The sequence below is a fragment of the Hemicordylus capensis genome, chromosome 6 (genome assembly GCF_027244095.1).
Source record: "Hemicordylus capensis ecotype Gifberg chromosome 6, rHemCap1.1.pri, whole genome shotgun sequence".
Lineage (NCBI taxonomy): Eukaryota > Metazoa > Chordata > Lepidosauria > Squamata > Cordylidae > Hemicordylus > Hemicordylus capensis.
This window is the reverse complement of record NC_069662.1, coordinates 7923489-7944381: the sequence shown is the minus strand read 5'-3', so window position 1 is coordinate 7944381 and position 20893 is coordinate 7923489. Positions and strand designations below refer to the sequence as shown.

At 44.3% G+C, this 20893-nt stretch overlaps 2 protein-coding genes across 2 annotated transcripts; both read right to left on the bottom strand.

The window, feature by feature from the left end:
- Positions 1-2693: 2693 nt before the first annotated feature.
- LOC128329666 (olfactory receptor 6X1-like) lies at positions 2694-3623 on the bottom strand. Its single transcript, XM_053261218.1, has one exon. It carries the CDS (start codon positions 3621-3623, stop codon positions 2694-2696), a length of 930 nt encoding a protein of 309 aa, XP_053117193.1.
- A 1-nt stretch (position 3624) lies between these two features.
- LOC128331781 (olfactory receptor 6X1-like) lies at positions 3625-19311 on the bottom strand (the record flags this gene model as incomplete). Its single annotated transcript, XM_053265651.1, has 2 exons — positions 18391-19311; positions 3625-3642 (listed from the first exon to the last, which is right to left on the bottom strand). Coding segments are annotated over exons 1-2 (936 nt in total), but the record flags the coding sequence as incomplete, so codon positions are not given.
- Positions 19312-20893: the final 1582 nt, after the last annotated feature.

Sequence of the window (20893 nt, the reverse complement as noted above, 5' to 3'; positions counted from 1 at the left end):
AGGTTAATTAGATCTTATCACAGAAGTCAATTGCAGTTTTCCAGTACAATGCGGGATGGGTTTTTGGATACTGAGGTAATCTGAGGTGTGAGGGAGACTCTTTGCCATCTTATTGTTTTGTCCTAGCCAGATTTCATACCCAGAATTTGACTTGAATTGGAGGGGAAACTGTCCTGCCCAACTCCTGTCTCCCACACAATCACTTCCCCCTCCGCCTATCCAGAGGTGCACTTAGGTAATTTTGGAGCCTGGTCCTAAAGGCTTCCCCTCCCCCATCACAAGATTAGCAGCATTCCAACACACACACGCACACACACACACACCCCTTGGCACACACAGGGGCTATTCTGATGATCACAAAAATTGGGCTAGGAAAGTCTAACTGAATTTTTGTGGATCATCAGAACCACCGGGCTCGGCTGCGAGTCCGGTGGTTCTAGAGCAGATAACCCGCTCGAGAACCCCTGCCCTTAGCCCAGGTTTGCGGAGTGAGCGCTCCGCAAACCAGGGCTATCTGCTCGTGAGTAGCCGTGGCGCAGCTCCGCGCCACGGCTACTCGTGAGTAGACCTCCCGACCAGGAGGTGAAAAGCTGCCTCCCAGCTCGGAGGTCTCCCCAGTATGCCCTGCATGCTAGGCCTCATGGCCCCCGAGCTCCCCAGCCCCCACTGGCTCCATCACGGAGCCGGCAATTGTGTGGACAGCTGATTTGGCCACCCAGGGCTCTCTTCCCACTCACTTCCCCAAACCAGGTTTCACGGATCGTGAGACCTGGTCCACAGTATTTTTAACATATGGGTTTTTGAAAGCAAGAACAGCAACTGAACTCACAAGAATGTAAGAATGTAAAACAAGACTCTTTATGCAGAGATGCATTAGCAGAAACATTTCAACACACAACTTAACATATTCCCATCCCACATATTTCTTTCCTTCCCCCCTAGGAATGTGCAGAGCCAGTATGGACAGATTGGATCGCATTCAAACCGTATTTGAGCTGACCCAGCCTGATTTGGTTCCGGGTTCCGGACGAACCGGGCCCTGTTCTGGCCGAACCGGGCTGAACCTGTTCACAGACCAATTCGAGGCAATGCTTGTAAAGGGGAATCTACTGAGGATCACTAGCAAAGGGGGATTCCTTATGGTGGGGGGAGATTAGAAGGGAACTTATGTTTGGGGGGATGGTGGTTGTGGTGATGGTGGGGGTTCCTCTAAACCCCCTGCCGGCCTCCCCAGTAGCAGCCCATGCAGCTTTGGCCCAGTTCGCTGTGTGCTCTGTAGTTACAAGGCCCAAACCAGGTTGAAGCTGCCTGGGATGCTATTGAGGAGGCCAGTGGGAAGTTTAGAGGAGCTCCCACCTCCAGCTCTGCTGCCTCTGATGCCTCCATCTTTGCCACCTATGTCCCCACCCTGAAGGTAAGTTCCCCTCTCCCCCTTAGGGAATCTTCCTTGGCTTTTAAAGGGGAATCCTCAGCAGATTCCCCTTTACAAGTGTTGGAAATTCTCTGTGGCGAGAGAATCGCTTTCTCATTATAGCAGAGTGTACAGAGGCACAACACAGCAGAATTTAGTTAGGCATGCGTGTATGCTGAGAGTAAAGTAACTTGGAGCCAGTTCATAGTTTCAAATCAATATATAAGGCATTTATTAAGGAACTCCATTCTAGATAGGAAAGTGAGGAGTTAGGATCTCTAATCTATCTTTCTAGCTGGATGCAGATGGATTCTGCATCTCTGCACACATGGTGCAGGGAGAGAGGCTTGCCATGTTGAAAGTTAACATCCCCAACAACCTCCAACCTTTCCTCAACAACCTCCCCAACAACCTTTCCCCAACAACCTCCCATTCTGCTTCTGTCTCAAAGTTAAAAAGGAGTTCTCTCTGTGCATCACCTGCAAAGCAACTCCCTATGTTTCTAGTTGTATGCTTTTAGGTAAAAACTAATAAATTTGCTTTTTGACCATTTACCAACCCAATGGAACATTAGAGCACATGTAAAAAAACCAACAACAAAACAACCCCCCACCACACACACACCCCACCCCCAGAAACACACAGAGTTCTTGGGCACACAAAACTCACTGACAGTGGAAGATATTAGTACATGTGGAAAAAACCAAACATAGCCCCCATGGTTTCACATACCAATACACACACCCCTTTGGTTGGAGTGGAGAGCAACAGCATAAATCAGTGATTCCTTGAAGAGGGCAAGAGAAGGGCTCTTGAGGCACTAGGCCAGCAAGGAGGGGCTGCAGTGGTGAAGATGGGGCACACATGTATGTACACTGGGCAGCCCACAACACATTGCCCCTTTGAAGCTCAGCCCCATGAATTAAAGCTTTCCATTGGACCCGGCAGGCAGGCAGGAAGGCAAAGAGGGATCAGCGCATGCGCACAGCACTCTGCCTCAGACAGTCCTCCCCTGCCTACCCACCAAACAGCCAATCATTGGGTAGGGGGAGGAGCAGCAGCCTGGCCTGAAATGGTGGCCGGACATTACCTCAGAGGTCATTTCTGGTCACCACAAAACCACGGATATGTGAGTCTGAACCCTTTTGTATCCACATATATTGAGGTAGGGTGCCGCCTATTCCCTGACTGTGGATATGCGGAGCCAAGAATAGCGTGGTTAATGGTACTGTGGTTAATGAGGCCGACCTGTAGTCTTGTGGGAAAATATTTGAGGGGATTTCTACAAAAACACCTTTCTTCTCACTGCTTTCCATGCTGCTATTTTGAAGTCTTTGTTTCGGATGGTGTAGATGAAAGGGTTTAACATGGGAATGAAACTGGTGCGTACTAGAGATACCACTTTGTTGACATGGGGGTCACCATGGGTTGCAGGCCTCAGGTACATGAACATTAGTCCCAGGTAGAACATGGTAACTATGGTCAGGTGAGAGGCACAGGTGAAAAATGCTTTGGATCGCCCTGTGGCAGAAGGGATCCGAATTATGGTGGCTATAATAAATGTATATGAAATCAATGAAAGACCAAATGAACCCCACATTATAGTTGCACCATATATGAGGCCTATCAGCTCTATCAAAGTTGTGTCAGCACAAGCCAATTTCAAAACGGGCCCAACATCACAGAAAAAGTGGTCGATGATATTGTCTCCACAGTATGGGTAAGTCCACACTACTGAGGACTGAGAAAAGATGATCACAAACCCTCCAACCCAAGCCAGCAACATCAGGCAGAGGCAAAGTTCATTCGTCATGATGGTTTTATATTGCAAAGGTTTGCAAATGGCCACATAGCGGTCAAAAGACATGACTGTGAGAATGATGAATACAACAGCTCCCATTGCAAAGACCATGAGACCTTGGGCCATGCAACATGCAAAACAGATTGTGGATTTCTCTGAGAGGATATTAGCCAGGAGCTTTGGTACCTCGGTCGTTGTGGAGCAGATCTCAGCCATGGAGAAGTTGATGAGGAAGAAATACATGGGAGTATGGAGCTTGGTTTCCATGAAAACAACTACAATTATTAAGCAGTGTCCAGTAACTGATATGAGATACATCAGCAGAAGTATGGTAAAGAATGCTGTCTTCTGCCTTTGAAGTTCTGGAAATCCCAGAAGAATGAACTCAGTGACCAAACTAAAATTGGCCATTTTCTTCCATGCTTTCTTCCTGAAATGACAGCAAAAAAAGATATGTCAGCTCCAGATCAGAGAGAGCAAGAACGCCTTGGAAGACTGATTTGTTCCCCCATGAAGTGTAAGGAAGCAAGTACAGTTTGGCAAATATATATATATATAGATAGATAGATATAGATATAGATATAGATATAGATATAGATAGATACACACACACACACACACACACACACACACACACCCTGATAAACTACACGAAGCTGTTGTTAAGGAAAATTAATGTACAGAACAAAATAATGAATCACCAGCCAAAACGTTTGTAGAGTGTACATTAAGACTCTCATCTCAGCCTAGGACATATAAGCAATAAAGACATTATACTTCTCACCTATTGTGCTTTCTGAATTCACTGAATTCCATGTTCGTGCTGTACATGTACAGGGGGATTGATGGAAGCATTTAGCGTCTCCACAAATATTTAATACCATTTAACAGCATTTGTATTTCACTTTGACATGTTTAATCGTTACATGCTGTGAGTCTCCAGTACCTATGAACAGCAGTCCCCAGAACAGTGGACCACACAAGGAAGGTTGTAAATTAAGTGTACCCATGAAAGTGAATGAACAAATAAAGAAACACGCAAAGTAGAATCTTCAAAGAAATGAGCCACACTACAGTAAGAAATCTATTCACACTCTATACTGAGGGAACTAAACATCGGGGGGGGGGGAGAATAAAAATTTCATAATTCCTCCTATTAGTATTCAGTAAACTCCCCTACATTTCTCTCCAAGATAGTGAGCCCATTCTCACTCTCCCAGATGCTCTGGGGAGATCTACATGGCTGGAATTTAGGATCTGAGTGCTTAAATGAAGTTCAAAGTATATTTTTGCAAATAAGAACTTCTCAGTGGAATCTGAACTCTCCTATTTAAAATTTGTAAGTTCAAATAATTGCATTTTTGTTCAGATTTAGTGGACCTTGAAAGTGTGGTCATATGTTTGTAGTCCACAACCATTTTGGTTCTGTCCCAAATATATTTTCCCATCTTGTCTTGGTATATCTAATCAACAAGAGATCACAGCTGGATCCAGGTTCAGTGAATATACGCATTTCACTTTCTTCTGTGGGTCTCTTAGACTTCAGCCAAATCCTGGTGCAAAATCACTGTGAATGTGGAAGACCTAAGTTGTGTGACCTATATTTCTGCTCTGAATGCCTGCTTTCACTATTTTTATGTTTTGCTTCTTTAACAGTTTCTTCTGGATCCACCACCTTGACTCAACCTAGTAAAGTAAGGGCATCACCTGGGGGCTCTATTATGCTGGACTATGTAGTGTCTGGGGTCAATATCAACGATCACCACATGCACTGGGTCCAACAAGCCACTGGGAAAGCCCTAGACTATAAAGCAGGCTTCAGAACTGGTAATACCCCAATAGTTGCCAGTGAATTTAAGGGGTGTAGAAATGCTTCTACCAGTGGTTCTACAGCAAAGCTAAGGATAGGTGAGCTATCAACTGAAGATACTTCTGTCTACTAGTGTGCATGTCAGATCCATAGTGGTGCACAATGACTTTCTTTGTACAGGAATTTTTACAGGGGATCAGAAAGAACACAGGAACACAGGAAGCTGCCATATACTGAGCCAGACCTTGAGGTCATTCACACAATCGAAAACTGTGTTCTGCCTGGGTTTGGGAACTGTGTGTACTCCCATTTTTTGATTGTGTGGAAGCAAGGTTAGAGGAAAACCTGGGTAGAAGTGATTGTGTGGAAGGAAGGTAGGAGAAAAAGCTACCCAGGTTTTCCTCTAACCTTGCTTCCACACAATCAAAAATTGAGAGTACACACAGCTCCCAAAGCAGGGTAGAACACAGTTTTCGATTGTGTGAATGACTTCATAGTCTACACAGAATGGCAGTGGCTTCTCCAAGGCTGCAGGCAGGAATCTCTCTCAGCCCTATCTCGGAGTTGCCAAGGAGGGAACTTGGAACCTTCTGCTCTTCCCAGAGTGGCTCCATCCCCTGAGGGGAATATCTTACAGTGCTCACACTTCTAGTCTCCCATTCACATGCAACCAGGGTGGACCCTGCTTGGCTAAGGGGATGTCATGCTTGCTACCACAAGACCAACTCTCCTCTCCATGTTACTGTTATATCTTTGTCCCTTTCAGTTCCTGCTTTGAAGAGAGATTGATTGAGCAAACTTCTAAATGCAGGTGGCAAACTGGTGGACTTTTGGGAGTTGCTTCTACTTTGGGTGAGGGCAAAAGAGGAAGTGGGTTCTGTCATGGCTCATCTGTGGAAACAGTGTTGCTGAGATGTAAGGCCCTAGACCCATGTCTTCATTTATTGTACACAAGAACATTATATTGGCACATAAAAAGTAAACTAGTCACATGCTTGATCTGGTCTTTCACTCTGAACAGGGTGGTGTTCCATGGGTGGGCACTCCTACGAGTTCCCCATTGTCATGGACAGATCACCATCTGGTTAAGGTTGGATTCACAACCACAACCCACCTCTGCAGGGGGTGGGGGAGAGAACCAATTAGGATGGTCATCCTGAGAAGTGTATTGGATCCAGTAGGAAGAGGCCGTGGTCAGTAGAAGTAAAGTGCTTTGAATGTTTATGTATTTGTGGTTGGAAAGGATTTCTCACTCTCCCTTCTAGCCATTATGGGATTAAAAGGTGTGATGTGCTCTACTTCCTTTCTGACTGCCTGTTTCTGCAATGGGGAATAATAATATAAAATCAAAGGAATGCCCTTTCTCCATGGAGGGGGGGGAACCCCCACAAGACTCATGACATCCTGGGCTACATTTGGGTGGATTTCAAAGCCCTAGGGGCAGTCATTAACAAAAACCAACTGTAAAGAATTATGCAGGAAAATGGGGTAGTATATGCACCTTTACCTGAAGGCAAAGGGCGGATTCCTCCACATGGGGGTGGAATTATGTTCCTAGGGAGGGCTTTAGATCCAGAATGTTTTGTAAAGTTCTGCTTTGAAACAAGCTGGTTTTAGCCTTCTCTTGCTATTTTAAACGCCCCCCCCCCCCCAGCACCAAAAATTAGATTTCCAATAGGAAATCTGACTCTGATCTGATATCTGACATGCCCAGCAGGCAAAGAATCTGATTCCAACATTATTATTATTATTATTTAATTTATATCCCATTCTTCCTCTAAGGAGCCCAGAGCGGTGTACTACATACTTGAGTTTCTTCTCACAACAACCCTGTGAAGTAGGTTAGGCTGAGAGAGAAGTGACTGGCCCAGAGTCACCCAGCTAGTATCATGGCTGAATGGGGATTTGAACTCGGGTCTCCCCGGTCCTAGTCCAGCATTCTAACCACTACACCACGCTGGCTCTTTAGACAGATTACATGCATTGTCAGATCATATTGGGTCAGATTCAGATCAGATCCAAATGTGCACAGGCTTAGTATCCATTGAACGAGGTGGGCAGTAAGAAATAGTTACTGACATCCTAACGCAGTAATTGTACAATGGGACCAGCACCAATGTAGAAACAGAAACTTATGCAAGTTGCCATGTAGGGATTTCTTTTTATGCATGCAAACTTTGCACTAAAGCCCATAATTTTTGCCCCTTTCTGAGGGGACTCCTTACACAAATAAACTCACAAACACATGTAGCCCATATAGAAGTGCACCACCTGATGACCAGCTTAAGTCTCCCAATATGCACAGTCTATGAAGAGAAGCTCCCTCATACCTTCTTAGTAGCGTTCACAGGGATTCTGGAGGAATATTGACTGCAAATACCGCCAGCAATTATTTTTCTTTGTGTACAGTAATAGGGCTATTCTCACGATTAACAAAAATCGGGCTAGGAGAGCCTAGCCCGATTTTTGTTAATCGTTAGAACTACCGGGCTCGGAGCCAGCAATTGTGTGGGCGGCTGATCCGGCCGCCCAGGGCTCCCTCTCCACTCGTGAGTGGGGAGAGCGGGCTTATCCCGCTCTCCCCGCTTACCCTGCAGAACCGGATCTCACGGATCGTGAGACCCGGCTCAAAGTGTGCCATCAAGTCAATTTTAACTCCTGGCGCCCACAGAGCCCTGTGGTTTTCTTTGGTAGAATACTGCAGGGGTTGACCATTGCCTCCTCCTGCGCAGTATGAGATGATGCCTTTCAGCATCTTCCTATATTGCTGCTGCCCGATAGAATCTGCCTGAAGAATCAAGAGAATGAAATAATATTCAGAAATTTTATGATGTGTTTCCCCATCTCCATTAAAAGAACGAATTAATATTAAGGGATTCTATAGAAAGAAAGAGATTTGTCCCATCAAGAAACAAAAATGGCTCATCCTAAAATTTTAACATATCTTTTTTGGAACTTGAACTGTGGTCAAAGATGTTTCCCTTACCATAATTAGGCCACAGGGGGACCCAACAGTCAAGTCCAAGCTAGGCAAGGTTCCTGCTCATCTTAGCAGAGCATCTCTCCAGCAGCTGTTGCTGGTGTCTTCTTTGTGGGTGTGTTGTTGTTGTTATTCTTTTAATGACTATGGGTCCTTCGGGGTCCATAGGGATCCTTTTTAAATTTTCTGTGCTGAGTTTGAGCCAACAAAATGGATTGTAAGGGGAGGTGGACAAGTTTAGAAATATTTCCCCAGGGATTTAATTACGTATTCCTTTTACTTTTAGATACCTTATTACTATTAACTTGAGGAATCCAGTTCTTTATATTCTTTATTTGGAACTGTAGATCCATGTAGGTCACCTCTTTATCACAGAAACCCAACTTGTTTGTAACGTTGAGTTTATTTGCTTAATATGTTTTATAAAGCATTGAAAAGAATTGCTATCCAGAAAATATATCCCTTCCCCCCCCACCACACACACACACACACACACACACACACACACACACACACATATGTGTGTGTGTGTGTGTGTGTGTGTGTGTGTGTGTTGGTGGTGGGGGAAGGGATATATTTTCTGGATAGCAATTCTTTTCAATGCTTTATAAAACATATTAAGCAAATAATATATATATATATATATATATAATATGTATGTACTGGTCATCATTTACATTTTGTCGTTTGTTGTTACAACAAATTTCTTTCTTTTATGTGTTTGTTCATATTTTGGTTTTTGATTGAGGTTCCAGCCTGATGCTGATTTTGAAAACATCCCCTCCCCCCACGTCCGCTGAGAAGTGGTATAGAAATAAATAGTAATAATAATAGTAACAATAATAGGAAAACAGCACACCTTCCAGTACCTCACACCCTGAACAACATGAATGAGAGCACCGCAGTGTTGAAATATATTTTGTATACTTTTAATATATTTTGTATATTTTGTTTTTCAACAAAAAAGTTCTCAGAGCAGTTTTTGTAGCCAATGAAATGAAATGAAATGAAATGAGAAGTTGAGTCTCTTTCCCCAAAGAGCACACAATCTAGAAAGAGTCACAATGAGGAACCAGCAAAGAGCCACTGGGGAGATGTCTTGCTGGCATTAAGAGAGACAGTTGCTCTCCTGCGAACATAAGAACAGCCCTGCTGGATCAGGCCCAAGGAAGCCCATCTAGTCCAGCATCCTGTTTCACACAGTGGCCCACCAGATGCACCTGGAAGCCACAGGCAGGAGTTGAGGGCATGCCCTCTCTCCTGCTGTTGCTCCCCTGCAACTGGGATTTTGAGGCATATTGCCTTTGAGGCTCAAGGTGACCTATAGCACTCCAACTAGTAGCCGATCATAGACCTCTCCTCCATGACCCCTAGCATGGAATTGGCCTTTTTAGCAGCTACTGCACATTGAGTCGACACTTTCAACGAGCTGTCCACCACTGTAAATATAGGAGAGGCACTACTTTAAAAGACACCTCTTTGCCCCATTAGCATAGAAATGAGAGCCCGTGTGGTGTAGTGATTTGAGTGCTGGACTAGGACCGGGAGGACCTGAGTTCAAATCCCCATTCAGCCATGATCCTTGCTATGTGACTCTGGGCCAGTCACTTGTCTTTCAGCTTAACCTACTTCACAGGGTTGTTGTGAGGAGAAACCTAAGTAGGTAGTACACCGCTCTGGGTTCCTTGGAGGAAGAGTGGGATATAAATGTAAATAATAAATAAATAATAAATAAATGTTAATGTTCAGGAAAGCAAACTGTCCGCTAATTCTGTTGCTAAAAGAACCTTGGGGTGATCGAAGAGGATGGAAGGGAACAAATGATGAGAGGGACATTTGTGAAATGCAAACTAATTTGCTTGTCCTGGAGTATAATAGAACTTGTGGCTGACAATGGCTTTACACTCACCACAAACACACGACACTAGCTCGCTGAACAAAAAGGAAGGATTATTTTGGTGTGATGCAGGTTTTCAGTTTCATGTTCTTGGTCTCCTGGCTCTTCTTTCCAGGTGAGTAACGATGCAAAGTCTTTTGTATTTACTTCATTCCACAGTTGGGATCCCCATTTGCGATGATGCCCATAAGAAGGATCTCATTGTCTCAATAAAATTAAAAATGCAGCAACAATAACTTTGCCATTTGGATGTTGTAATTCTTCAACACTACAGTCAACTTCCAGTGAGGAAATGTTATTTGTTCCCATCTAGTGACCCTGATAATGTGGTGACATGTTTTAAGTTCACAACAGCATTGATTTTGTCCCCCATACTTTCCCCCATATTGTCCTTGACAACAGGACAGATGATATCCTGATCCAGGGTCAAAGAATATGCACATGGCATATGCTAACTTGGCAAAGAGGCACCTTTTAACATGGTGATTCTCTTTATTGAGCAGGGGGAGAGTAACTGGCCCTATCCACCCCCAGCACACGACCTCCAGTGGCTGTTGCTGGTGTCTGTCTTGTGTTTCTTTTTAGATTGTGAGCCCTTTGGGGACAGGGATCCATCTTATTTATTTGTTATTTCTCTGTGTAAAGCGCCCTGAGCCATTTCTGGAAGGGCAGTATAGGAATTGAATAAATAAATCATCATCATCATCATCATCACCACCACCACCACCATCATCATCATCATCATCATCTATGGGTCTCTTAAAATTCAGCAAAATCCGAGGGGGGGGAATCATTGTGACTATGGAAGGCCTGTTTTGTAGCCTATATTTCTCATTTGAATGCATGCTTTCAGTCTTTTTATGTTGTGTTTCTTTAGCAGGTTCTACTGGATCCATCTCTTTGACTCAACCCAGTGAAGCAAAGGCACCACCTGGGGGCTCTATTACGCTGGACTGTGTGGTGTCTGGGGTCAATATCAATGATCACCACATGCACTGGATCCGTCAGGCCACTGGGAAAGCCCTAGTCTATATAGGAGGCTTCAGAAATGGATATCCCTCAATAGTTGCCAGTGAATTTAAGGGACGTGCAAATCCTTCTACCAATGGTTCTACAGCAAAGCTAAGGATGGATGAACTATCAACTGAAGACACTTCTGTCTACTACTGTGCATGCCAGATCCACAGTGGTGCACAATGACCTTTTCTTTGTACAATATATTCTAGCAGAATCAGAAATGCCTCACCCAGTACATTGTGGTAGTTTTTTCCTCTCCTTTCAGTCCCTGCTTTGAAGAGAAGTTTGTTGAGCAAAATTCTAAATGCAGATGGCAAACCATGATACCTTTGGGATTTGCTGCTTTTTAGGGTAGGGGGAAAGAGGAAGTTGGTTCTGTCATGGCTCACTTGTGCAGGGTTTCTGAGATGTGAGGCCCTAGTCCCATGTCTTCATTTATTGTGCACAAAAGGTCATACTGGCTCTTAAAGGCTAAATGGAACGAATGAGATGATCTTGAATGCTCATCAGAGGCTGGGCATGGAGCATGTTCCTGATTAATCACTTTAAGAAGGAGAGAAGACATTCCTCTTGTCTACTCTAGTATGGTCCGTCCTGGGCCAAAGGCCAGTGTGCGATTTCAGCAAAAGAAGTACAGAGTCTAATAGCAGAATGTACATCTAGCCACAATATGTGTCTTCCACCAGTAGCAGCAGGAGAGAAGGCATGCCCTCAACTCCTGCCTCTAGGCTTCCAGTGGCATCTTTTGGGTCACTGTGTGAAACACGATGCTGGACTAGATGGGCCTTGGGCCTGATCCAGCAGGGCTGTTCTTAAGAGTGATAACCTGAAGCTCACTCTCTCTGCCTCTGGTGCCTGACAGCTGAGACAGCAAACCACACATCACAAATTTTAGGCAATTCCTTATATATCTATGCAGTACAGGTCTCAATATGTGTGCTACTTTTGCAGAAAGAAAGAGCAGAGAAAGAGCAAGCTAAATTACTACTACTACTACTACTACTACTACTACCACCACTACTATTACAATATTTATATACCATTTGTCAACCAAAGTTCTCAAAATGGTTTACATAGAAAAATAAATAATACAACAAGAAGATGGTCCCCTGTCCCCAAAGGGCTCGCAATCTAAAAAGAAACAGAAGGCAATACCAGCAACAGCTACTGGAGGGATGAGGTGCTGGGGTTGGATAGGGCCAATTGTTCTTTCCCTGCTATATATAAAGATAATCACCACTTTGAAGGATGCCTCTTTGCTTATTTAGCAGGGACTGAATAAAGTTGTCCATAACACTTTGCAAGCTTAATGGCTGCTATGGCCACTTACTGTATACCAAGCTAGCGAGTATGTATTGTTCATGAGGCAGTTGGACCGTTAGATAATGAGTGAGTGAAAGGGATTGTTAAGGATTATATGGAGGTTGCAGAGAAGCTAAATGTGTTCTTTGCGTCTGTCTTCACAGCAGAGGATACTGAGTATATACCTGTTCCTGAACCAGGCTTTTTCGGGATGGAGGCTAAAGAACTGAGTCAGATAGAAGTGACAAGAGATAAGATGTTTGGAAAAGCTGAAAACTAGCATGTGTGGATTGCTAACTGGTTGAAGGACAGGAAACAGAGGGTAGAGATAAATGGAGAGTTTTCGCAATGGAGGGAAGTAAGAAGTAGGGTCCCCCAGGGATCTGTACTGGGACCGTTGTTTTTTAAATTTATTCATAAATGATCTAGAAGCAGGGGTAAGCAGCGATGTGGCCAACTTTGCAGATGATACCAAACTCTTTCAGGTAGTGAAATTCAAAACTGATTGTGTGAAGCTCCAAAAGGATCTCTCCAAACTGGGTGAGTGGGCAACAAAATGGCAAATGTGGTTCAATGTTGGCAAGTGTATAGTGATGCACATTGGGATCAAAAACCCCAACTTCAAGTATACGCTGATTGGATCTGAGCTGTCGGTAACTAACCAGGAAAGGATCTTGGGGTCATGGTGGACAGCTCATTGAAAGTGAAAAAGGCCAATTCCATGATAGGGATTATTAGGAGGGGGACTGAAAATAAAAGTGTTAATATTATAATTCCCTTATACAAAACTATGGTGCAGCCACACCTGGAGTACTGCGGACAATTCTGGTCACCACATCTAAAAAAGGACATTGTAGAACTGGAAAAGGTGCAGAAGAGGGCAACCAAGATGATCAGGGGCCTAGAGCAACTTTCTTATAAGGCAAGGCTACAACACCTGGGGCTATTTAGTTTAGAAAAAAGATGACTGCGGGGAGACATGATAGAGGTCTATAAAATCATGCATCGTGTGGAGAAAGTGGATAGAGAGAATTTCTTCTCCCTCTCACATAACACTAGAAATTGAACATAAATTCCCATGAAATTGATTGCCAGGAAATTTAGGACCAGCAAACGGAAGTATTTTTTCTCACAACACATAATCAACTTGTGGAATTCTCTGCCACAAGATGTGGTGACGGCCAACAACCTGGATGGCTTTAAGAGGGGTTTGGAAAACTTCATGGAGGAGAGGTCTATCAATGGCTACTAGTCGTAGGTCTATAGGCCACCTTCAGTCTCAAAGGCAGGATGCCTCTGAATACCAGTTGCAGGAGAGTAACAGCAGGAAAGAGGGCATGTCCTCAAATCCTGCCTGTAGGCTTCCAGCAGCATCTGGTGGGCCACTGTGTGAAACAGAATGCTGGACTAGATGGGCTTCCTTGGGCCTGATCCAGCAAGGCTGTTCTTATGTTATTATCACAAAAGAATTGGTCAATACAATTATCTCCAGAGCATGGGTAAGTCCATAGTATGATTGACTGAGAAAGGTCTATCACAGACCCACCAATCCTAGCCAGCAAGGCCAAGCAGAGCCAGAGCCCATTGGTCATGATGACTGTATATGGCAAAGGGTTGAAAATGGCCACATAGCATGACTGTGAGAGTGATGAATTCAACCACTCCAATGGCAAAGAGCCTATGAGACCTTGGACCAAGCGAACTGCAGAGCAGACTGTGGTTTTGTCTGAGAGAATATTCACCACATTTTTGGACTTGTGTTGCTGTGGAACAGAACCTGGCCACAGAGATATTAACGAGGAAGAAGTACGTGGGACTATGATGCTTCGGCTCCATCAAAATGACTATTAAACCATGCTCAGTAACGATTGCATCACTTGATTAGATTTGGAGGATTACTAGAATATTAGTGCTATGTGCTTTGCAGACATTGGCCTTCAATTAAACAATTACGTATGTTGATTTCATATTCCACGTATCTTCGGCAGCTTCAATACTACATGCCATCTACAAGGCATCTCTTTATCTAGGGATCAAGATAACAGGCCCGTTCAGTTTTCTTTTACAGGCTTAGTTGCCTTTAGATGAACAGAATTATGGTAAAAAAACACTATATTTGAAATTCAGGAAATACTAAAGAATGAACTCAGTCACAGAAGTAACATTGTCCATCGCCTTCTCCTTTCCTGAAATTACAGCCAAAGGATATGTCAACTCTTTATTGCAGGAAGCTGCAGAGGAAACAAATATCTGTAAGCAAAGCAGCACATGACACATCTCCCCGGTCTCAACATTACAGAAAGTGACCTTCAGTTCTAACGGAAGAGCTTGAAAAGACACAGGAGATACAGAGCAAATGGGTTGTTCTGGAGTGATGTCACTTATGCCTCACATCCTGTAATCTCAGTTAAGGATCTCCCGGCAACGTCAGCGCTGATGGTTTGTTACGCTTGGTGGAATCCTGCGCACTGTTGTGAGTGTGTAAGCAGAGTGGGAGAAGGAAGGGGCAGTTCAGTGGTGCAACAACATTGGCAGCAGTCTGTGTTCTACGCTTTTGTCCACCACTACCAGTCATCAGGTCCACCATGACACCAGTCACCATTCTCCCTCAATCTCCCAGGAACTACAGCCACCTCCTCACTGACCAGCTCTGCAGCAGCTCACCTACTGCTCACCTATTTTCCCACTGCTGGGCCTCCATCTCCATGTTTTCAGCCGTAGTGGCAGTGACTGTTAAGGCTCCTAAGCTTTGCCTGGGTGCTACATGGGATAAAAACATCATGGTCCAGTGATCGGCCTCCCCAGTGGACGGAAGTGGTGGCTTGGGGAGGGCAGATGGCCCTGGGGTCCAGGTGAGAGAGAGAGCCAGAGTGGAGAGAGAAAGAGCAGGTGAGTGGCCCCTGAAGGACCATCTGCTCAATTGTAGTTCTGCCAGTGGGGCTTTGAAAGAACAAGATATTCTTCAAGAACAGTATCAGGTGAGCCAATGACAGATGAAGATATGCTAAAGCTGAACTTCATGGCATAATGACAGACATGAATGTGTTAAATTTGTTACCCACACCATCCAGTGAATTCAAGGCTGAACTGGAACTTGGAACATGGAATTATCATTTTATATAATAAAATATGTCCGTCATCCTGACTGGGACCACTTCTGATCTTTGTGTTCATAAGGGGAAATGTCCATGTGTACATGGGTGAATAGGAGAGGGACAACATTTTCTTCCTGACATAGCCTCTTGCACTTTATGGGTGCTACTCTGGAGCAGCCCCAATTCTGTGGGTGCTCCTTTGCAGGAAAGAAGTGTTTCCAATGGTGCGGCAGCAGAAATAAAAGTATTGTGATCCCTACTTGTGCTTATCACTCCCTGCCCCCACACAATGCCCCCTGACCAAGCAGAATTAGCCCCAAAGACATTCAATGCCTGCCCAAAGTTCATCAAACTAAGCTCGATCTTCTTAGTAACATTGGCACTTATTCTAGAGATATATCTCCTAACAAAAGGCCGTAGATAGCATTTTTTGTTCCTAAAAATGATGTAACTTTACTATCATAGTCTTTCTATACATCTCTGTTAACATCTCAAGGACTTCCCAGGAGAAGAAGGACTGGTGAAAAGACTTCACCATTCTCCTCATGCCAATTAAGAAAAAAAATTAATCCTGAGGGAATTTGGAAAGAAGGTTGAGCTTTTCAAGGAACTAAAATGCATGACTATAATGTAGCAAATATATTTCCAGATACATAAGGTTACATTCATAAAGAAAGATTGGTTAAGGTGCTCGCTAGGGATGTGTATAAAACCAGTTTGCCCAGTTTGGTTCGAGTCCAGACCAGATTCGAACCAGACTGGGCATGTTTGGTTTTCTACCCCCGAACTAGAATCCTGGCTCAGCTGGAGTTCGAGCAGGTTTGGGATTCTGAACATTAAACAAAAAATTAAGCTAACCGGTGGGTCTGGCGGCCTCCTGGGGATGTTGCCATGGCTGTGGGGGGCTCTCCAGATGTTTCCCCTCCCCCACCAGTCTCCCCCAGTCATCTATGGGCCAGTTGGCCCATTTTCAGGCTATTCCTGCCCTCTCCGTCATCACAGCAGCCATTTTAGAGGCCATCGTGTATGCCCCTGGCCATTTGGGTGGCCTGGTTCATTACCTGGCCATGCAAATGGCCAGGGTGCATGTGTGGTGGCCTCGAAAATGGCTGCCACAACCATGGAGATCACCAAAATGGCCCCCAAAGGGGGAGGGGGAACCTCTAGAGACCCTCCTTCAGCCATGGCAGCACCCCCTCACCCCTGAGGCCGCTGGACTTGCCAGTAAGCTTAAAAATATTTTTAAACATTAGGAACCCTAAAGCGCCCCTGAGCCGATGGTGAACCAATTAACTTGGGGCCAGTTCGCACATCCCTAGTGCTGGCTAACATTTGGACCATAGGAACGTAGGAAGCTGCCCTATACTGAGTCAGACCATTGGTCTATCTAGCTCAGTATTGTCTTCACAGACTGGCAGCGGCTTCTCCATGGCTGCAGACAGGAATCTCTCTCAGCCCTCTCTTGGAGATGCTGCCAGGGAGGGAACTTGGAACCTTCTGCTCTCCCCAGAGCAGCTCCAGCCGCTAAGGGGGGATATCTTACAGTGCTCACACTTCTAGTCTCCCATTCATATGCAACCAGGGTGGACCCTGCTTAGCTAAGGGGACAAGTTATGCTTACTACCACGAGACCACCAAAGTGCTTGCACAACAATCTTCTAGTGCAATGGTTCCTAACTTTGGGTCCTCCAGATGTTGCTGAACTACAACCCAGGGCCCCGTAGAGGTCATTTGTGCATGCGCAACGGCCTGTGTAATAACTTTTACAAGACAAATAATTTCTCCACAACAATAAATCCTCATTATATTTAGCCTTTCTTTATTGGAGTTAACACCCCATGCCTAAAGCATTTCCTGCTATCAAGGACAATAGCTAACTATCATTGGAAAGGACTACTATATTGAAGATAAATGGAGGCAGTGAGTACAGGACCCATACTGGCAGGATCACTGATAAATGATTGTTAGATGATGCTGAAGGATAGAGAGGGCTGGGTGAACTATTGAGACATTATTAAAACTGGTCTCCAATGCAGTTAAAGTACATGATGACTGAAGTTCATGATGAATTAGCCTACTAGCCATTCAGTATCAAGATCCCTTGTACTCACCAATAATACAGTCTTTTGCTCTGAAAATACCGTGATGCCATTGTTCTGTTGTCTATAACACCGTCCATGTGACAAACCAATAACTGAGTCATTCACTCCCCTGCTCTCTCTTTCTTTCTCTCCCCATACCTACACTGATACATATATTGTGATAAGGATGTCAGAATTGTAGATGTGGAGAGTTGGTCTTGTGGTAGCAAGCATGACTTGTCCCCTTAGCTAAGCAGGGTCCACCCTGGTTGCAAATGAATGGGAGACTAGTAGTGTGAGCACTGTACGATATTCCCCTTAGGGGATGGAGCTGCTCCTGGAAGAGTTGAAGGTTCCAAGTTCACTCCCTGGCTTCTCCAAGATAGGGCTGAGAGAGATTCCTGCCTGCAACCTTGGAAAAGCTGCTGCCAGTCTGTGAAGACAATCCTGAGCTAGATAGACCAATGGTCTGACTCAGTATAGGGCAGCTTCCTATGTTCCTAGGAGTGCTGAATGGTGAGGATCCCCAATCTAATACTCATGAGCCAGAACAAGGCAAACATTGAAACATTGAAACATACTCCTGGTTGCAGTCTGCTGCAATTATCCCATCATCATGTTTTCCAGAAGTTCACCACAGCCACAAATATAAAATTAGAGATTATCAGCAAGAAATTGAAATAAAGATGGGTCATAAACTAGAAGGGAAGGAGGGAGGGAGAGAAGGAGGAAGATACTTGGGTACATGTATCTTATAAACAAAAGTAATTTGATGTCTGTAATAATGTTGTTATCATCTAACAACATTTTGTATTTTCTTTAGGAAATCCTAAAGAATGCTTGTGATTTGTAAAGAAAAGATATTTTATTTATTTATTTATTTATTTATTTATTTATTCGATTTTTATACTGCCCTTCCAAGCTGGCTCAGGGCAGTTATTAGTTAAACCTGTTCTTGTAGTGAAAGAAATATTGAAAGTAGTGCTAGAATATCACCTTTCTTTTCACCACTTTCCAAACAGCTGCTTTGAAGTCTTTGTTTCGGATGGTGTAGATGAAGGGGTTTAACATTGGTATCAAACTTGTCCGCACAAGAGACACCACTTTGTTGGCTCGTGTGTCTCCGTGGGTTGAAGGCCTCAAGTACATGAACATATCTGCTGTGTAGAAGATGATAACAACTGTGAGATGGGAGGCACACGTAAAAAATGCCTTGGATCGCCCTGTGGCAGAAGGGATCCCAATTATGGTGGCTATAATAAATGTATATGAAATCAGTGAAAGACCAAATGAACCCCACATGAAAGTCGCACCATATATGAGACCTATCAGCTCCACCAAAGTTGTGTCAGCACAAGCCAATTTCAAAACGGGCCCAACATCACAGAAAAAGTGGTCGATGATATTGTCTCCACAATATGGATAAGTCCACAGTACTGAGGACTGAGAAAAGATGATCACAAACCCTCCAACCCAAGCCAGCAAAACCAAGTCAAGGCAGAGTCTATTGGTCATGATGGTTTTATATTGCAAAGGTTTGCAAATGGCCACATAGCGATCATACGACATGACTGTGAGAATGATGAATTCAACAGCTCCCATTGCAAAGACCATGAACCCTTGTGCCATGCAACATCCAAAGCAGATAGTGGATTTGCCTGAGAAGACATTGGCCAACATTTTTGGTACTTCTGTTGTTGTGGAACAGATTTCAGCCATGGAGAAATTGACGAGGAAGAAGTACATGGGAGTATGGAGCTTGGGTTCCATATAAACAACTATGATAATTAAGCTGTGTCCAGCAACTGATATAAGATACATCAGCAGAAGTATGGTATAAAATGTCATGCTCAGTCCACCAAGTTCAGTAAATCCCAGGAGGATAAACTCAGTGACAAATGTAACATTGACCATCTCCTTTGCTTCTTTCCTTCCTGAAATAACAATAACACCTTCTGATGAACAAAGGAAAAAACTATTTCATGAAGAATAGGCAAAATAGGTTTGGGAACAGAGATGAAACTTTCATGGGGCTAAGGGAGGCAGTCACCACAGACAACACATTACTGAGGTGCCAGAAGTGCAGCAAAATGCCCCCACTGACATCAAATAAGATTGTCAGGACTGATCAGACCCTTGCAAGCTTTTTGCCTCTCTTCTGCTTATTCCAAACCTTGCAGAAGCTCACTGAGAGAGAGGAGGCTGCTGGCAATCTTCTCTCCTCCCTGCAATCTTCCTTCCTTCCCACAACACTTTCAAAGCTTCTAGCCCCCATCAGGGTCATGGGGCAAGGCAGCGTTTGCTGCCTACCCTCAGGCACCACAATACTTTGGGCCAACTCGGGATGGGTGTGTGTAGACTCTCTGTTTTGCGAGCACTCCGCTAATCCTGTTTTCCCAATCATGAGTCACCACAATGTGGCTCTGCAGTGTGGTAACTCATGAGGAAACCCCTACCAGTAGGCTAAAATAAGCCTCCCAGTGTCTGGGGTCTCCCCAGAATGCCCTGTGCACTCGTGTGGGCATCCTAGGACTTCCGAGGGCCAGGCACCCCCACCCCCACCCCTGCAGCCCCTACCGGCACTGTGACAGAGCCAGTAGTCGTGGGGGTGCTGACCCGGCCGCCCAGCAACAAGCAGCTGCTTGTCTGCAGGGAGAGCAGGCTAAGCCCTCTCTCCCCACACAGAACCATCCCAGGCTCTACACCAGGCCTGCTCAACTTAGGCCCCCCAGCTGTTTTTGGTCGACAACTCCCATAATTCTCAGCCACAGCAGCCAATAGCCAGGAATTATGGGAATTGTAGGCCAACATCTGCAGGAGGGCCGAAGTTGAGCAGGCCTGCTCTACACACAGATCATGTGTAGAGCCTCTTAGTGTGACGAGCTTCAGTCCATTGAGCAAATACACACTTAACCCTGAGCTGAATTTACCCATTGACTTGGAATTCCACTGATAGCAGCAAGATTTATGTTCAAGCAAAATATATTTAGGACTGCAACCATAGTTAATTTAGTAAATTAGGGCTATTTCTTCTGAATTCCCTTTTTGCATTTAGTCATAATCTCAAAGTCTTGCTAAAAGGTATATTTGTAGGGGGATATATTTCTTGCTTATCTACAAATCCGCAAGGGGATGTTTATTATTTATTTATTTATTTACTAGGGAGACAGGAACGCAGACGCCAACATTCCAAAGCCACGGACACTCACTTAGCCTTTTATTATATAGGATTGTATTTCTATACTGCCTGATATAGAAATCTCCAGGCAGTGTACAAATTAAAACATAAAACAATATAAAACAGTTAAAATTCATAACACAGATAAAAATCTCAATAAATAAAAACACAATAAAATTTAGATTTCAATTAAAAGCCTGGGAAAACAGGTACGTCTTCAGGGTCCTCCTAAAAGCAAACAGAGGAGATGCTCTTATTTCAGCAGGGAGCTGAAATAGCCCTCAATACAGCACAATTAATGGCTGACATCCCCACTAAATG

Coding starts and splice junctions, on each gene's coding strand:
- LOC128329666 (XM_053261218.1), bottom strand. CDS start 3,623: ATGGCCAATTTTAGTTTGGTCACTGAGTTCATTCTTCTGGGATTTCCA.